Genomic DNA, 17433 nt, shown 5'->3' with positions numbered 1-17433 from the left:
TCCGCTGACCAGGTGACAAGGTGTGGAGGTTCATGGGCGCGGCCGCGAGAGCATGAGGCATATACACAGTAGACGGCCGTTGCGGGCGATGAAACGTTCACTGGAGAGCGGCACCAAGCAGAGATGGAGGTCTCCAACCTAGCGTGCCTGGCTCCCCGTGGAGGGGTCTCGCTCGGCCGCACACAGCCCACAGTGCGAACTCTATGGGCGTGGAGCAACCTGTTGTGCTTTGATGACGCCCCGAGGCCGCGACAGGCGACGTCAAGGAGCCTAAGGAGGCGCCCCGAGGGCAATGCATGGAGGAGCGATCAGATATGCGGCGGCCGTACGCTGAGGCAAAGGCTGCATCACGGGCTCGGGAAGGGCACTCGGATTGGCTGGAGGGGGCCAGCTCGCTGCCACCAACGAATCAAAGCCCAGAGCGGCTGACGCCCGCGTGTCTGTCCACGGTTTTTTTTCTTCGCGGGGAGCCGACCGAGGTTTCCACAAGCTTGTTCTTCGGTTCTCGGAGAGCTGGAGCTCCAATGGGCGGGCACTGAGGGGCACCAGCTTGCTGCTGTTGGAAACAACGTGACGCAACCTCCAATCAGGGGGGGCAGACCCCAACGCCATCAGTGGATGCTCAGTGGATGCTCACCCGCTGTGGCGTAGATCCAATCCCCGACCACGTTCCCTTGTGCGGCTTATCAGAGCCACAGGGTCCAGTGACTCCAGTTCTGCCTCGATTCGTCGCGCCTTGCAACGTTACTTTAACCTCCGCCCGCATTGTTGCCTCCTCCCAGCCCGAGGTAGCAAAACCAGCACCCATTCCCCAGCCCGGGCCCGTTCACGCCCCCATCTCCTGCGAGACTCCTGCGAGACTGGCACCTGGCTCCAGGCCCGGCTGCTCGGGAATTTGTGCGCCCGAGACGGGACGCCCTCAGGCTTGGCCAACCGCGTCGGGATGCGAGGTTGCTTCCACCCCCAGATGTGCTCCTCCCTCCCGCCCGCCAGGCGTGTTGCCATGTCCCGCAGAAAGGCCGACATCAGCTAGTTGCATGTTCCGGCCGGCGTGAATCCCTGTAACCTTGGCCGCCAGCAACCATCCGCCTGGGAACACGTCCGCCGCGCAACGCAGGCGGGCGGCCACACCGCTGGCAAGGGCGCATTGATTCAGACACAAGCCCTCCCGCCATAGTCGTCTTCTTTTATTGGGCGTCTACGGCGCTACGTAGGTCGCGAGGCTCGATGGAACGAGTGTCCTCCCTGACCCAAGAGCTAGTCTCCTTCCGATGCTACAGTACCCCCCTGTCCCGCCCGCCGGGATCCTGTCGTCCCCCAAGTCCCACCTTTGTTCTCTCCCACCTCCGCACCATCGTTCACGTCGACAACATCCAAGGCTCTGATGGCGTCACGGTCGGTTTAGAAAGAGGCTTCATTCTCGCATTCCTTTCGTCTTCTCGTCTGTTTGGCGGCGTCGATTTCCTCCGCTTTTTTCTCTTTTTTTCTTTTCTTTTTTGCATTTCGCCTCCCATCAATACGGGCGCTTTCTTCGGCCCGTAGAGCGACGCACAAGGTGGACTTCTCGTATTCTGCCAGAGGTCCAGATCCTTGTAGCCCCCCAGACGTGGTCGAGAAAGGCCAGATAGCGCAGTCTCCATGCCCAAAGGGACATGATATATAAGGTGCCACTCGCGCAAAACATATCCCCCAGTCCCCTCCCCTCCTCGATGCCATGGAGCCGCTCGCTTCCGCCATGACATCGCTACGAAGTGCCCTCATCGCCGCACTCAGGTCTCTCCTCGTGGGAAGATCTCTCATCCAGGCCATCCTAGCCTACTGGACCGGCCGCAACACGCTCAAGCAGCTCGATGGCAACCCGGCCCCGATAGGTCCCTCTGGCGGCGGCCGGCGGCAGTACGACGGCATCCTGGAGTTCCTGCAGGAAGCCGAGGAGCTCCTCCTACAACCGGTGAACCCCGCGGCCCTCCGCGAGTTCTCGCTCCAGCTGAAGGCCCAGCTGCGAGAGCGGCTCTGGTCGGACACGGCATGCATGCTTCCTTCATACAACCACCTGCTGCCCGACGGCTCCGAGCACGGACGCTACCTGGCTCTGGACGTCGGCGGCTCGACTTTGCGTGTCGCCTTGGTTGAGCTGGACGCCAAGGCCAAGGCCGGGCGTGGGGGCAAAAGCAGTATCGTGCGAATGAGCACCTTCAGGATAGACAGCGACATAAAGAACCTCGTGGGAATGGACTTCTTTGACTGGGTGGCTGCCAGGATCGTAGAGACCGTATCTTCGGCGCCCGAAGACGCACATGAAAATGGCTCCGAGAAGCCAATACCAGTGGGGCTGGCATGGAGTTTTCCCATCGAGTATGTTGATATTTTCTTTCCCTTCCCGTGCTTGTGTCAACTCGGATATGCTGACACGTGTTTGTTCGGCTTGCTTAAAGACAGACTTCGGCAAAAGGAGGGTTACTTCAGGGAATGGGCAAGGGGTTCCTTGCAGCTGATGGGCTGCTTGGGCTGGATTTGGGCGACATCATCCAAATGGCTTGCAGCAAGAGAGGCCTCAATGTAGAGCTGGCCGCCATCGTCAACGACTCTTCCGCCACACTCCTCTCCGAGACCTACCAGAGTCCGTTGACACGATTCGGTCTGATTCTCGGCACCGGCTTCAACATCTCGGCATTCCTTAGCACATCAGCTATAGATGGACCAAAATTCGGAGCCCGGCAGGCCAGCTGGCTGCAAAAGGCTAGCCATGTCATCATCAACACCGAGATGGGCATGTTCGGCAAGGGCATACTGCCCATGACGAGATGGGATCGGAGGCTTAACGATTCGCACCCCAAGCCCGAATTCCAACCACTGGAGCACTTTGTGGCCGGTTTTTATCTCGGAGAGCTCGCCAGGCTGGTCCTGGTTGAGGCGATCGAGTCGACGGGCATTTTTGGCGGGATCGTGCCGCCGAGCCTGTTGAAGCCATACTCGCTCGAGACCGAGACGATATCTGCTGTCGAAGGGTAAGACTACCCATCTCTTTCCAGGCCACTGCTTCTCTGTCCCCTGGAGACCAACGCCCAAGGTAAACTGACCTGTTCTCGCGTTCTGGCGTCAACAGTGACACAACGTCGTCCCTTTCGGGTGCCATCTCTGCATTCTCGGCCCGCCACCCGTCACCGGTCGCCCCAACGACGGAAGACATGACGGCGCTCAAGACCATCGCCTCGCTCGTGACGCAGCGGTCTGCCGCCATAGTGGCCGCTGCCGTGCACGGGCTGTGGGAGCTAAAGGCGGAGACGGAGTGCGAGTGCCTCGAATCGCTCACGGAAGCCGCAGCAGCGTCTGCCAGGAGCGATGCGCCGACAGACGCGCGAGATGGGTGCCGCTTCATGGAGCAAACAAAGGCCGAGATGGGTCTTGGACGTGTCATGGTCGCCTACAACGGATCTGTGATAGAGCAGTACCCGGGCTTTTTGAAGAACTGCCAGGGGTACATTGACGGGCTTCTGGCGTCGTCGTCGTCGTCGTCGTCGTCGTCACGCCTGTCTGGGGGAATAGAGCTGGTCCCGGCCAAGGAGAGCTCGCTTATCGGCGCGGCCGTTGCGTTGGCGTGCCGCGAGGAAGGCAAGGCGAACTAGGTGCATGGACCGGACAGGAACCGGACAGGAGGGCTGACCATAGCCAGGTGCCCAGGCGGCGCACATGCCGTGTGTCGGGGAGTAGTCGGCTTTATTCCGAACAACGAACGGACGTGTCGTCACATTTTTCAGCCTGGCAGCAGTTCTTGGGTGGGATATGTGAGGTTGACACGATTCTAACCCATCCCTTTCTTTTTGTCTTCTTTTTGTCTTTAAATTTGAGATGACTTGGCTCCACGATTGGTCTGGATCCGGCCACCTGCTTCTTTTGGCTAAACGCTGTGCGACCCACCCAACGTGGGATTTAGGGACAGCCCAAAGGGGCAGCCAAAAGAGGAACAGGAAGAGAGGCAGGAAGAAATCCCGCTAATTCTCTGCGTTCTCCCGTGTCGGAATGCATGCGGGCAATTCTGCCTTGCGCACAAGGTTGGCCGATCCCTCGTGTCGGCTGGGCAAAGCCGCCGTCGATCGTCAGCCACGTCGCTAAGAGCCGGCTAGGGCTTCGTATTTTGACATGGTCGGTGACTCCCGTCGGTATTTTTGGATTCTTTTTTGGTGAACGGCTCTCGCCCAACTGGTCGATCGGATGTGGCGCTCGCAGTCGACATCGGCATCGCGTGGGGGGCTCAATCGGATCGCTCAAATCGTGGTGCCCGGTACCTCGCCCCAGCCCCAGCCTCCCCAGCTGGGGGGCGTCAAATCCACTGCAGGAGCGCCGACCAGGTTCCCCCACAACTAGCTAGGGGGCGCCGAGTGCCACTAAACTCCACCTCCAACTGCCACCCGACTCAGCGGACGACCCTGTTGCCCTTGGATCGTCCGAAGATTCAATTGATCTACGCCAAAGCGCGCACACGGTCGCTAAACCGCCGTCCTGGGTCTATGCTGGAAAACAAACATTGATCTAGTCTCCAACGTCTCGTCTTGACAGCCAGCCCCTTATCAGCCACGACCGCCAGCCCGCTTGACCGCCGAATCTCACCACCTGCCGAGTTGCCAAGTCGCAAACCAGCGGCGAATCAAGACCAAGCCAGCTCCCCAAGGCTGACTGTGCTGCGATAGGGGCCGCGAGGACTTGGAAAAGACCGGGAAAACATTGAAATCACCCGAAAGCCCAGGAGGGAGCCGCCCAGCACAACAGCGCAGAAGGCAGACGCGATCGACCGCAACGCCGACGGCTCAACGGCCACCCCAGGACACAGCAGATCCATCCAAATAGAGTTTACAGCCAGCGCCGACGAAGCCGAGCAAGAACAGCGACGCGCGCGCGCCTGGACAAGTAGAGGGCCTTCCTCGGCGCCTAGGCGTCATCGATGCCGCGCCCTGAATGCGCAGCCTAGCATGACATGATGGCCGCCTTCAACTCCACGGCCACACCCTCGGGCCGCGACGGCATGGGCCTGAACGTCAACACCGGCGCGAACCCGCTGGGCATGGGCGTCTTCGATCCCGACATGCCCTTTGACGAATCCATCCTGTGAGTGCCTTGTTGTCTTGACCGGGGCGATGGGAGTGACGCGCCATGTCGGCTAACCAAAGGCCTGACTGGCTTGCGAACAAATCAGTGAGAACGTCCAGGGCCTCCAAAACATGCCGTACACGCCGGCGTACGACTTTGAGCAGTTCTCGGCCACATTTGAAGACCCCTTCTCGTATCCATCACGGCCCAGCTTCACGGCCGCACCACCAGGTAGCGTGGCGACGACGACGGCATCGATAGCCGCGGTCTCGGCAGGACCGTCGCATGGCGGCAGACACGTACACCACCACCACCACCACAGCACCATCGATCTCGACGCCGGTTTCGCGGACCCAGAGTCGTCGCCGCCCGACAGCGACGTGGACAACAAACTCCTAAGCTTCTCGGGCCCCATCACACACGCCACGCTCCTGGACGAAACCGGACAGTCCGTCGAAGTGGCATTGACGGCGGAGCTGTACGGCATGTTCTTCGTGGCCGAGGACGTCTTCAGCGGGGACAGCAGCATGGGCGGCAGCCGGCCGCACGAGCTGACGTGCTACCGCCGCAACCTGTGGCAGTGCTCGGGCCACGTCGCGATACCCCGGCGCGTCACACACGTTGCGCTGCCGCCTGACCAGGGCGGCGCCACGGCCCCGCTGCTCGAGCTGGCCGTGTCCATAACCGCGACCGAGTCTATCGACGGCAAGCCCACCGAGATAATATCCATACCGTGGAAGAGCAGCAACCCAAACGCCGCGGCGGGCGACGACCACTCAAAGTCGGCCGGCGCGCCCCCGCAGATATCTCTCGACATGACGGATGGCGGCGGCGGCGGGCAGGAGCCCGACGGCAGCTTCGTGTCGGCGCCCGTGTCGTGGAAGCGGCTCCAGTTCAAGCATGCCACCGCCAACAACGGCCGGCGCAAGGGGCTGCAGCAGCACTACGTCGTCCAGGTCTCGCTGCTCGGCAGGCTGGGCCTGGCGCAGCAGCAGTCGTTTGACGGCGGTGACGGGCTGCCAGCCCCCTCCTCGCCGGCCGGCGGCTTCGTCAAGCTGGCCGAGGTGCAGTCGGGCCCCGTCATCGTGCGCGGCCGCAGCCCGCGCAACTTTGATAGCAGAAAAGACGTGCAGCTCATCAGCGACAAGAAGCCGGAGCGGCGCAGCGTGTCAAACGACCCCGTCTCGGCAGCCGCGGCCGCCACCAAATCTGAATACGTCAAGGGGGAGGTGCCGCACAAGGGGCAGTCCCACCAGGCACAAGGGAACACGCAGGCAAGTAATTTGCTCTCCATGTACATGTCGGGTGTTTCCCCAACAAGCTGGGCTAACACCGACTGCCACTCCCTTCAGCAGAATGCCGACTGGACGTACAACAGCGGCGGCAATGGCGGGAACCCGCACTCGTCAAAAAGAGCAGCTGTCTCGCCGAATCCAAACAGGCCGCCGGTGCCGTCCTGGTCCGGACCGTCAGAGCCGCCGCACAGGCAGCAGCAGCAGCAGACCGCGTCCGCCATGGCGATGCGCCGTCCCTCGGCGGCACCGCCGCCGCCGACGCTGCCCATCAACCTGTCGCTGTCCGAGGATGAGCGGTCGCCGCCGAACCGGTCGAGCGTCGACTCGCTGTCGAGCCCACAGCTCGGCAAGCGCCGGACCGCTTCGGGCCACAACCCGGGCGGCAGCCCCGTCGAGAGCGCGGACTTGCTCTATGAATACTTTCCCCTCAGTCTCGACGACTTCCTCGACCCAGTCGACGCCGTCTACCGGCCGCACGTCGTCCACCACATCCGCACTGTCGAGGAGAACCCGCGCCCCGTCCGGGGCGGGACGAAGCGATACTTTGTGCCCGACTGACCTATCTGTTTTATCCTATTTTTTTTTTGGTTCAAGGCTTTTCCCAGTGGCGTTTTGGGAGCTTCAAGGGTGGAGGGTTACAAGACACGAGACAAAAGAAGGGGGGTCGGGATGCAACGACATTGATCCGATTTTTTTTGTATTTTCAGGTAGGGACGGGTGTAATATACTATGATACCCCTCGGGGCCCGCGTTTTGCGCCCGAGCTTGTGCATTAATTATGTTGAAGACTTGGAACGATCTGTTTCGGTTCTACCACGGAGGGGAGAGGAGCGGGAGCGCCATTTCAGCCGGCATGTATGCGAATAATACACTTGGACTTTTGGATTCTCCCTCTTTCAAGCTGAGCTTTTATAGCGGGCCTAGCCAGTGGCGCTGACGGCGCGCCAACCAGCATCAATTGATTCCAGCTGAACGGAGGCTGAGACATGCGGAGCGGCCCGCTCGCCCGATCTCGACGCATGCGGTGCCAATCCGAGAAGAAGGCTTAAAAAAGAAAAAAGGATGAATTCCCCAGTGGTCACCTACCTGAGGACCAGTTCGGCTCAAGTATAACTGCTTGGCGCGGGCAGGCGACCAAGGATAAGGGCTCGCACCAGGGGGCTTGGGTACGCCTTTTGAGAATTTCGATTGAGAAAAAGAATGAAGAGCGAGGAAAATATCTCGGCAAATCATCACTGTCTACGGTTACGGCTATTCCCACCCAGCAGCCAAGAACATGGCATTGCCCAGAGGCAGCCATCTAGATTAAACCAACACATGCATACGTGCCAAGCTGGAGCAGCCGGCGGTCACTCCCGACGCCCGAGTTCCATCTGATGAAGGCGACTTACCCAGGCGGAAGGTCTTGCGGTTTCCAACCATGACGGGTTGTGTCGGCGTCGGCGTGGAGACCTGAGACGACGTGTCAAGAAGGGGGGTTTGTTAGTATATCAAGGGTACAGACGCGCAGACAAAAAGGGATGGACGACGTACACCGTTGCCTCACGTGGTCGTGGTGGGAGGACGGGTGGTCTGGCTCCCCACGGCGCCGACGCAGGTGTGATGGCCCGGAATGAGGAACTGGCAAGTCGTTATCGAGAGCCGGGTTCCAAGAGAATAGCTATGCGTAATTAGGAATGCTATACGTGGACTGGATGGCGCCGCAGCTGTCGCCGCTCTGACCAGATGGAATCTATTACAGTTGCCAACCATGCCAGACTGCGTCAGCGCCGGCGTGGAGACGCCGTTGCCGGCGCTGGTCGGCCCCGCCGTCGTGGTGACGGGCGGCGGGAACCCGAAGTTCTGCTCGATGCAGTACGAGTTGCCCAGGACGAAGACGCAGCCGCTGTTGGCCAGTGATGGGTTCTGCGGCCCCGGTGTTTGTGTGTGTGTGTTAGTGGGGGGTTATCACACGCGCGTCGGGGCGGGTGTCCAGGTTTACAAACGGCTATGGCTGGCGGTTCAGAAATTGAATTGATCCGTGGATGCTTCCCTTCGCGTCTATATATGTGCGTTGGCGCTTGGCTCGGGCTGGCTGCAGGTCATGGGCTCGATTCCGGGGCTGGTTATTGGTGGGATATACGTCGACACCTAGAAACACCATAAAGTCGCGCGTATAAAGGACGGCTCGCTCCAGGTAGTCCAGGGCCTTGTTGGCTGGCCCTTCTATATTCTCGTTTAACTACCGCCGAAATTTAATCCACACACATTTCTCATCACACTTTTGCTCGCTTGCCTTGCTCAGTTTGTCTCAACACCAGCACACGCACAGCCAACATCTCGCTTCGAAAGCAAGAGCAGGCACCCGCCTCGGGCCCCCGTCGGCAGGAACCATGTCCTTCACAGCCTTCCCCAGGCTCCCGCTGGAGCTGCGCCGCCAGATCTGGGCCATGTCCATGCCCGAGCCATAGCCCGAGGTCTGCATCGTCTGGCCCCTCGTCTTGGGGCGGGAGCGGGACGGTCCGGGAAGGTGGGAGAAGCCCGCGCTGCCCCTCGTCGTCGACACGGCCTGGCCCGCCATCATGCACGCCTGCGGCGAGGGCCGGAGGGCGGCCCTCGAGTCCGGCGACCTGACCCTCAGGCGCCGCTCGGCCGCGGCCGGCGACGACATGCGCGTGCCGTACCGCGCGTTCGACCCTGCCATCGACACGCTCTACTGGGGCGAGGGCCAGGCGGACGCCATGGACGACTGGCTGGTCCACAACGGCTACAAGGGCTACGGAGGCGGAGGCGGCGTCGGCGTCGGCCGCGCCCTGCGCCACGTCGCCGTCAACGTGGCCGCGCTCGAGCCCATGGGGTTCCTGGGCGAGATTGTGCGGCAGACGGCGACGGGGCTGCGCACCCTCTCCATCGTCCTCCCCAACGGCGGCGGCAGCTGCGGCGGCGGCGGGCAGCAGCAGCAGCGTAGACACAAATTCAGGACGGGGTTCCTGCCGCCCGCGCGCCGTTGTCGGCTGCGCGAGCTGCCGCCCGACGTGTGCGGCGAGACGAGCATATCGAGCGGGTACTCGGAGAGCTATCCCGACCCCCCGCCCGAGGACCTCGCCGGCTTCGTGCAGTACGTGCTCGACGAGATGAGCAGCCACGTGCGCCGGGCGCGCGTCACGGGGCCGGAGGGAGGCACCGCGTGGATCGCCCAGGATGAATACTTCGGCGGCTTGGCGGTAAAGGTACAGACATTTGTCGAGTACGACGGTGGCGGTGGTGGTGGTGGTGGGCGCTGGGAGGAGGTCTGCGGCGCGCGCATGCTGGATCGTGACCTGGGTCGGAAGACGCGCCCGCCTCACCTGGAGGCCTCGGAACGCGGCGACCCGACCGAGTACCGCGTCATCGAGGACGACTGCCTCTGGGAGCTGCTCTCGCCGCCCCGTGACCATGGAGATTATGACCGAGACGACCCCTGGTAGATGCGGGATCTGCCAAGGCCTCTCGTCGATAATACGTGGTGTGATAGTATGGCGCTTATTTGATCCTCGGCCGGCTTGCCTGTTCTCAATGCAAGCTAACTTCGATGCTACCAAATGCCTCACGCACTCGCCAGCAGCTATCACCAATATTGTCACTACTGTGATTCCGTCTGCCTGTTGTTTAAGGCGCTATCCCCGGATAACTATATGTCCAGCTTCCTGCGGCCTAAAGGGAAGACCCTGGGCCGGGGTTTTTGAGGGGACGAGGAGGGTGAGATTATCAACTAGACTATCGAGAAACCTAGGGGTATGGCACTTGACAGTCCCTAGTTAGTGTCGTGAACTGAGAGTGGACGGCCTATATGGAAAGGCATCGGAACAAGGTTCAGTCTGCACTCTTCACGGGTTGAGTCTGACAAGAATCCAGCCGCGGCCCCAAGTGTCCAGGCCTAGTTTTGGATGCCAATATGAAATATGACGAGAGAAATCTGGCACGAGTCTCGTGTATGTAGTACTGCGGGGCTATGTAGGGGGTCGAGGGGCGATGCGGGCGATATCCAGGAACCTTGGCCGACAAGGTATTTCTAACAGATCCTGGCACGCTATTTAGATACTTATTTCAGGGGTTTTGATGATGCCATCAATAGATCAGCAAGTGTTGCTCGAATTTCTGTGTGTCAACGGTTTGAACAAATCAGGTCTCTAGTCGTACGCATGCTATACAAACTCATGCACCTGCTCGGGCATATCCATCAACTTCCAGAGCCCCTTGACCTTTCGAACAACCCTGTAGCGGCACGACTCCAAGCCAGCTGGGCTGCCGGCACCCGATCCGGCCCCATTTCCCGGCCTCGCCGTCGTCGCCTCGTCGGCCACGGATTCCGATGAGCCTCTCTGTACCTTTTTTCCCCTCGCCTTTGCCGACAACTGGCCCTCGTCCTCGTGCCCCGTCTCCTGCTTGTTGAACCCATCCTCGGCGGCGGCGTCATCGCCTGCCAAGCCACCGCCACCTTTGGCTTCTTGCCCGTCTCTTCTTCCCTCCTCATCGCTGTTCCCGCTCACGCTGGGCTCCTCCTTCACGACCACCCAGCACGTGCTCATGCTCCGCACCGCGGGCCGCGGAAGCACCTCCCAGGTGGGATTGTACGGGGTTGCCACGGTGCAGCGCCCGTTGACGTCAAACGTCGCCGCGGGGCGCCATCCGCCCCGGCCGCGTTCGTTCTTGATGGCCCCTATGATAATATCCATCGAGTGCATTAATGTCGCTAGGTTGCTCGCATTCACCCTGATCCCTTCTCGCTCGTCTTCCGGGAACATATAGGCGAACCCTATGGCCATATCCCGGGACAACCGCTCTTTGAACTGCTTTCTATGAATCATCGCCTTAGTCGCCATTTCCTTGGGCATCTCTAGCGGGCCCTCTACTTTGTCTGCTGATGGCGCGAGCTTGTCCGAGTTGTATGGCTTGCCCTTGGATATGTAATCCAGCAACCGCAGATCCGGCTTGTTCTTGGAAGCGGTCGCTTCAAACATCTCTGGGCCTTCTCCTTTTTCTGCTGATGACACGGGGTTGATTAGGATGCTTTGGAGATTCTTCATCCGCCTTATGAATTCCGCCTCTAGATCCTGCGGTGCTGCGGCGCCTTCGCCGACAATGGGCTGGGTGTACCGCCCGGCCCACAGTGTGCCCTTTTGCATGATGCGATCTACGAACCAAGTCTGGTAGTAGCCGCCGCGACTACTGTTCGAGTCCTTGTCAAGCTTTAGTGTCTGGAAAGGGGCGGCCTGGACGGCCGGGTGGGTGAAGAGCTCCTGGCAAACGATGTCTGGGAGGCGTTCCGTCCCTTTCCAACCAGGTAAGAAGCCGACACGTAGCGACTGCCAAATGCCGTTGGCCAGTTGGTAGCCATATGGGTCTTCGAGGGTGGCCAGATGGAGCAAGATGCCGAATATAATACCGCCGACGTCCATTTGACTCTCCGAGTCCCCTGCGACTCTGTCTGTATTGAAATAAAGCTGGAACTTCACAGAACCTGGTGTCAGGTCGCCCCATAAGAGAGAATCTTTCGGCAGAACGCTGTTGTGGCGTAAGAGCTCCGCCTTAAGGCTGTTTTTGAAGTCGATGTCTTTGTGCGCAAATTGTCGTTCAGCCTGGCCCACACGCCTGGACCAGTCCCCCGCAGTTTCACCCTCGACAGCATCGGGCTCAATCTTGATATCCTTCAAGTTGTTCCATATATCGCTGTATTTGGCACGGAGAATTTTGAGATTTAGCTCCTTGTCAACTGTCCATATGTGTGCGGCCAAAGGTAGGCCGGGATTTGACGGGAGCTTGGTGGGGGGTTGCCTGTATCTGTACACCGTTGGCCTGAAGCGAATAAAAGACTGCGGATTCGAATCAGATATCGCGCCGGGGTGTGTATCGAAGGGCGAGAACAGGCCGCCGGTGAAACGTACGGCGCAGCTGCATTCCGGATCATGGCAGCTATCACTTATAAACTTTTCCCTGGGGCAGGGATACATCTCGGGCACAAGCAGGGAAAAGTCTGAATTGAGGAGCGCGAGCGACAGGATTCCGGCGCGGAGGGAGCCGCAATTTGTTACAGCGTCAAGGTCGATACGGAACTCGTAGCGGCACATGTTGGCCATAATGGCTATGCGGTCCTGGGCATCGCGGCATTCGCGGGTCCTGAGCATGGCAAATGCCGTGGCGGCGCTGACGGCTCTTCCGTTGTTGCCGTACAGGGTGGGAATTGCGATGCGACAGTCTGTCCACATGTCTTCATCGAGCGTTACGGTAGAGTGGATGGCCTCGGCGGCTTCTAAAAGCCGATAGAAATCTTCAGAAACAGCGGCAACGCCGATGGAAGCCTCGGCCATTCCCGCCATCCGAAGGCCCTGGATGAGCTTGAGCGTGGTGATTTTGTTACGATCGCACAGCGACCTCATGGTCCGCAGGAGCTTGTGGAAGTCGAGTAGGCTGATGCCGACAACCTCGGACGGCATCTTGGGCTCCTGGCCGTCTAGGCTGTGGGGCGGCAGGCTTCTGTGGCCGATGGCACGTCGTCCACGGAACCGCGACCTGCCCACAATACCCGGCGCCCTACGGAACACCAGGAAAAGTTGAGCTCCGGCATTGACGGCCTCCTGCACGACCCAGGCGCGTTTATAGCCTGCAGAGGATATGCGGTCAGGCTTATGTCGAGCGGGATTTTCAACAAACAGAGGGAAAAAGGCCACTTACATTGATCGCTGACCACTGTCTTCAAGTATCTGGCAACATGAAATACGGCAACAGGCGATGTGACATCACCAATCGTAGAAAGCGAAACGCCGTTTGGTAGATCAAGGTTGATCAGCGCGTTGATGGCGTCCAACTGCTCCTGGCTATCCACCAGTCCGTTATGAAGGCCGGCCGTTGCCAACGCTCTTTGATAAACGATATCCATAGCCCGAACGCCGATCCGCTGGTAATCTTTTTCCTCCCGAGGGCTCGCTTCGGTGGGCTGTGGGAGGCATTCCTGGTCGATCCAAATCATACGGAAGCCGACGGTATTGGCAAAATCGACGGCGCGGTCGAGGACGTCATCCAGGGCGCGGGCGGCCCGAGTCGAGCCGTCAAGGTCGCGTACTTGGCAGGTCTTAACCTGCGTACTCCCCCCAGCGGCCCCGATACCGTCTGGCGGCGGCGCCGGCCAGCAGTACGAGACGGCCACGTAATGGCGGCAAATGTCGTGGTAGTCGAGCATTCCCATGGTCTCTGGAGATTCGGACTCGGCAGTCGGCCTGAAAAGGCGAAACTTGCGGGTCTTTCTGTTGTTGGGAAACTCGGGAACTCTAGCGCAGACCTTGCACTTGCGAATCAAGTCTTCCGCGGACAGCTTGTGGTGTCCTGCAGAAGCGCCGCTTGAGGGGCCCGCGTGCCCTTCGTGTCCTGCTGGAGACTCTGGGCTTGGCGGGTCGCTGGGCCAGGAGGTGGCATCCTCCATAGGAAGATCCCTCGCAATTTGAATCACCCGGCCATGACCCTCTTCTTCACGGCCATCGCCACCCCCGGAGCTGCCCCTTGGTCCCGGCTCGGGATGAGGATCCCTGAGGCGCGGCGGGCTTGACTTTTCAGAACACGATCCTGCTACAGCATCCGCAGCTCCGGAAGCCTCGTCGATATCGTCGTCGTACACCTTCGATAATATGGAGTCAGTTTTCTCCGCAGACCCAGACAGCCTCATAACCAAACATGTGCTTGGAGTTCCACTGGGTGCAATAAACCTCTGCCTAGGCAAACTCTTGAAGTGCCGCATAAAGGCAGGAGTTCGCCTGGGAGATCACTTACCAGAAACTTCATATCTCGGAGCGCCCAAAGGTCGGCCTCGGCGCGATCGACATGGAGCTTCCACAAGCCGTGCATCTCCACTTTCTCCTTTGTCGAAAAGGGCGCCAGCTTGAGCCGGCGCGTGTCGTCCTCCATCAGAGCAGAGGGTGCTCCTGCTCAGGAGGCTTGGGTCTGCCTGCTTGTTGTCAAAGGAAAGCGGGCAGGAGCCACATGGAATGTGGAAAGAAGCGGACGGGTGCAGTAATGATTGTCTGGATCGAAAAGACCAGAGCTTTTTAGTGCCAAATGATTGAAGGATCTGGTGCCTGCCTTTCTACGCCAATTGAGTTAGGTAGGTAGGTGCCTAAAATCGAAAGGGTCGAGTCCTGGCAGACCTCATTCTACGATCGAAGCAGCGCGGGCTGTGGCTTCCATGTTTTCAATTAATCCATGTCATAGGCGCCTAGGCAGACAAGCAGACAGACGAACCAGCAGACGGACCAGCAGACAACCCGGCACACAAGCTAGCGCCGTGGTGACCCCCATGCGGGTGCCCAAGCCAGACAACTAATGCAAGTAGCCGGCTGGAGCCTCCCTTTCCTTTGCATCAAGGACGATGCCTTGGGCCAATGAACGAACAAAGTGACAGCCTCGCTGTGCCCCTCTTTTTCTGGGTTCTGCAGGCTGTGGCCTGGCTGCCAGGGAATGGGCGGTTGTGCAACACATGCTAACCGAAAAGGAAGCAATAATGGATGGCTAAACTATCGTGGAACGTTGTCATTATCGGCCTGGTCTGATGGTGCTGACAGTCCCGCCATGCCCGACGCCCTTCGCCGCCGCCCTTTTGGCCGCCACACCCTGCCACAAAAAAAAGCAGGGAAACTCCAGCAAGGCAGCTGGGGAGGCCTCCCGAGACGACAAGAATATGTAGCGCGCCGTCGGTAGATGGTAGGGCACACATGTGGCCGAGGCTATATCTACTGTAGATCCTAGGCAAAGCCGGGCAATGGGTGGGGTGGCTGCCACAGCCACCGCTAGGCAGGCAAAGCGTTGATTGGGTCTTGAGAGCACCGGTGAGAGACTGTACACATATGCTGGGCAACTGCAGCTTGCAGAGCTGCAGCCTCATCCTTCTCGCAACAGTACCCAATATCGGGCGCGTGCTGCGTTGGCGCCCAAGCCTGGGCACTGTCTCTGGGAGCCGGTCAGTCTTTTCGGCAGCAAGAGGCAAGAAAAGGCACCTGCACGATGGAGAAAGCATGCTCGACAAGCCATTTCACCGTATTTTTCTGGGCAGACCTGATGGCACTCGAGATGTGCTGGAATACATATTGAGGCCTCCACCACGGTCCAGGCTCCCACGGCCCCGGATTTCGGAGGATAAGTAGCAGCACAAGTCGTTTGTAGTTTTTCTTTGCGATGGGGAACTCGACAAGATATCATCACCATTATGTATCATTAGAACTACCCCTTGTCCTATAATGGCAGTCTTCTCCAATCTCCTTCTCCTGAGGTTCCAACTATTCATGTCGTCTTCTCGCCTCGGCACCCTAAACCAGTCGCAGGTGCACAAGTGAATGTTGATATGATGCCTATTAGTCCTCGGCTTGGTCAAGACCATTTAAAGCACATAGAGGGTGGGGCGGCCGCTATTGACCAGTGGTCAAGGCCGCGGGAGCCAAATGGCTCCCTGAGTTCTAATCCAACACTCACTGGTTTGACTAGGGGAGAGCGGACGGGATCCCGTATATTCCAGTGGGTATGGTGGTATGTGTTAAATCTTGCCGGTCGTTGGACATACAAGGATTTCAGCATCTCATTGGTTCTTGTTTTGGACTGCCGTTTACTGCTGATATCTTTGAAGCGATGTCCAAATGCGGGTCTGTACCTAAAACGGGAGCCAATTTACCTACCACTTATCAAACCTAACATCCCGCCCAATCTTCCACTAGCGACATTTTTTAACCGATAGTTTTCTCTGGTGGGCTCGACGCGCCGCGCCAATTCCACTTGGACCCTCCCCCCGACGCAGGCCCGGTTGCTCTCTTCAAGCACTTTGCCGTTTCCGGAAGCCATGGCGGTCGACGAGAATTCAGGAGGTCGCATTCTTGTTTATGTTGAGCGCGAAGCGACTTTGCTCGCCGCTAGAATGTAAATCTTGTGGCCAAGCATCCAGATCACCCATTCTCGCCCAAGCCCCTTGTTCGTCTGCGGCAAGCATCGTGTCTACCATAAACTTCATCAAGTTCTAGGTTTGCTAGGGCATAACGCTTAAAAAAAAAAAAAATCTTTCGCCAGTGCATGGCTCTTTGCTACCAAACGGCCGGAGATCGGCATACCTACCCCGAGGCCATACTAACGAGGTATACACAAAACGTGATGCAGGAAAAAAAAGGGCTTAGAAGACACGGGGCTAAGTATGCTTCATCCCTTTATCAAGGTTCGGAACTTGGGTGCGCCCTGACCGAGCTGGACGCCCGTTATTTGTGGATGCTAGCCGACGTGCGTGTCATAAAGGGACACCACCTGGAGACCTCTCCTAGGGCTGCTGATCGTGGTCCTGGGCGGGCTGTTACAGGTCCCAGAGATTAGAATTATTAGTGCGGTAGGATAGCCCCTATTATAATAGGAATAAGGAATACATTTACGCTTCCTTGTCCCCCCCAGGTCCCGGAACCCCTTTGTGGATCCAGCACAGGTCGCGGTATTCTGGCCGACAACGTCCGCGCTGCGGCCACATTGACCAGACCGTCCGCCAAACCTGAGCTGTCAACCAACGCCGGCGGAGCACTGGTATCGTCAGACTTCCTCATTCCCGTCGTAGCAGACAACGCTGAGCGTAGTGTGTGCGGGCCCCTCCTGCGCGCTTGCACTACGGCCCGGCGGAGGCTGCGCGCGGCGGGCCGCGTGGAAAACGGGACGCTGCCGACTGAACCAACTGTCATCGTCGACTCAGCCCCAAGCGATGGCGCAGCTTGACTACTCCGACACGGGCCCGACGCTCGGGCCGGTATCACAGCATCTCGGGCCGAGATTTCACCCCTCACTTATCGAAGGTGAGCTCCCGGGTCCTGGCAGAGTAGGGAGTCCTCCTGAATATAACACCAGAGGGCCGGAGGCACTTTGGCAGACTTCATATAGATCCGAGATAAATCAAGTCTACAGGTCTACCCACCTTGCTCTCTTCTTTGCAATGAGGGCCACTTGGAGGTGTTTTTGATCGGGCACTAGCTGCCTAGAATCCTGTCATCAAAGCCGTTTGGTCCATCATCCGCGTTTTTACAGTCATAGCTGA

At 59.0% G+C, this 17433-nt stretch overlaps 7 protein-coding genes across 8 annotated transcripts; 4 read left to right on the top strand and 3 right to left on the bottom strand.

Moving 5' to 3' along the window:
• The first annotated feature begins 1211 nt into the window (after positions 1–1211).
• On the top strand, positions 1212–4351 carry GGTG_07000 (hexokinase-1). The gene is made up of 3 exons (XM_009224823.1): positions 1212–2355; positions 2436–3008; positions 3107–4351. The coding sequence occupies exons 1-3, from the start codon at positions 1715–1717 to the stop codon at positions 3624–3626; spliced, it is 1734 nt and encodes a 577-aa protein (XP_009223087.1). The 5' UTR covers positions 1212–1714; the 3' UTR covers positions 3627–4351.
• On the top strand, positions 4332–7300 carry GGTG_06999 (the record flags this gene model as incomplete). Of its 2 annotated transcripts, XM_009224822.1 has the most annotated exons (3): positions 4332–5103; positions 5192–6359; positions 6441–7300. In XM_009224822.1, the coding sequence occupies 3 exons, from the start codon at positions 4973–4975 to the stop codon at positions 6936–6938; spliced, it is 1797 nt and encodes a 598-aa protein (XP_009223086.1). The 2 variants fall into 2 exon arrangements, with proteins under 2 accessions (XP_009223086.1, XP_009223085.1); XM_009224821.1 differs by having other exon boundaries at positions 4976–5103; positions 5192–6938.
• On the bottom strand, positions 7225–7802 carry GGTG_06998 (hypothetical protein; the record flags this gene model as incomplete). Its single annotated transcript, XM_009224820.1, has 2 exons — positions 7225–7424; positions 7772–7802. The coding sequence occupies 2 exons, from the start codon at positions 7800–7802 to the stop codon at positions 7225–7227; spliced, it is 231 nt and encodes a 76-aa protein (XP_009223084.1).
• A 328-nt stretch (positions 7803–8130) lies between these two features.
• On the top strand, positions 8131–9958 carry GGTG_06997 (hypothetical protein; the record flags this gene model as incomplete). Its single annotated transcript, XM_009224819.1, is given in 3 exon segments — positions 8131–8304; positions 8692–8811; positions 8831–9958. The coding sequence occupies 3 exon segments, from the start codon at positions 8131–8133 to the stop codon at positions 9824–9826; spliced, it is 1290 nt and encodes a 429-aa protein (XP_009223083.1). The 3' UTR covers positions 9827–9958.
• A 519-nt stretch (positions 9959–10477) lies between these two features.
• On the bottom strand, positions 10478–14294 carry GGTG_06996 (hypothetical protein; the record flags this gene model as incomplete). The annotated part of the gene is made up of 3 exons (XM_009224818.1): positions 10478–12999; positions 13071–14007; positions 14160–14294. The coding sequence occupies 3 exons, from the start codon at positions 14292–14294 to the stop codon at positions 10544–10546; spliced, it is 3528 nt and encodes a 1175-aa protein (XP_009223082.1). The 3' UTR covers positions 10478–10543.
• A 1439-nt stretch (positions 14295–15733) lies between these two features.
• Positions 15734–16214, bottom strand: GGTG_06995 (hypothetical protein; the record flags this gene model as incomplete). Its single annotated transcript, XM_009224817.1, has 3 exons — positions 15734–15787; positions 15852–15994; positions 16052–16214. 3 exons carry the CDS (start codon positions 16212–16214, stop codon positions 15734–15736), a joined length of 360 nt encoding a protein of 119 aa, XP_009223081.1.
• Positions 16215–16517: 303 nt separating this feature from the next.
• GGTG_06994 (hypothetical protein) lies at positions 16518–17117 on the top strand (the record flags this gene model as incomplete). The annotated part of the gene is made up of 2 exons (XM_009224816.1): positions 16518–16640; positions 16806–17117. 2 exons carry the CDS (start codon positions 16518–16520, stop codon positions 17115–17117), a joined length of 435 nt encoding a protein of 144 aa, XP_009223080.1.
• Positions 17118–17433: the final 316 nt, after the last annotated feature.

Source organism: Gaeumannomyces tritici (genome assembly GCF_000145635.1).
Source record: "Gaeumannomyces tritici R3-111a-1 unplaced genomic scaffold supercont2.3, whole genome shotgun sequence".
NCBI classification, from domain to species: Eukaryota; Fungi; Ascomycota; class Sordariomycetes; order Magnaporthales; family Magnaporthaceae; genus Gaeumannomyces; species Gaeumannomyces tritici.
This window is presented reverse-complemented; position numbering and strand designations above follow the sequence as displayed.

Coding starts and splice junctions, on each gene's coding strand:
- GGTG_07000 (XM_009224823.1), top strand. CDS start 1,715: ATGGAGCCGCTCGCTTCCGCCATGACATCGCTACGAAGTGCCCTCATC. Junction 2,356..2,435: donor GCATGGAGTTTTCCCATCGA/GTATGTTGATAT, acceptor GCTTGCTTAAAG/ACAGACTTCGGCAAAAGGAG. Junction 3,009..3,106: donor ACGATATCTGCTGTCGAAGG/GTAAGACTACCC, acceptor TGGCGTCAACAG/TGACACAACGTCGTCCCTTT.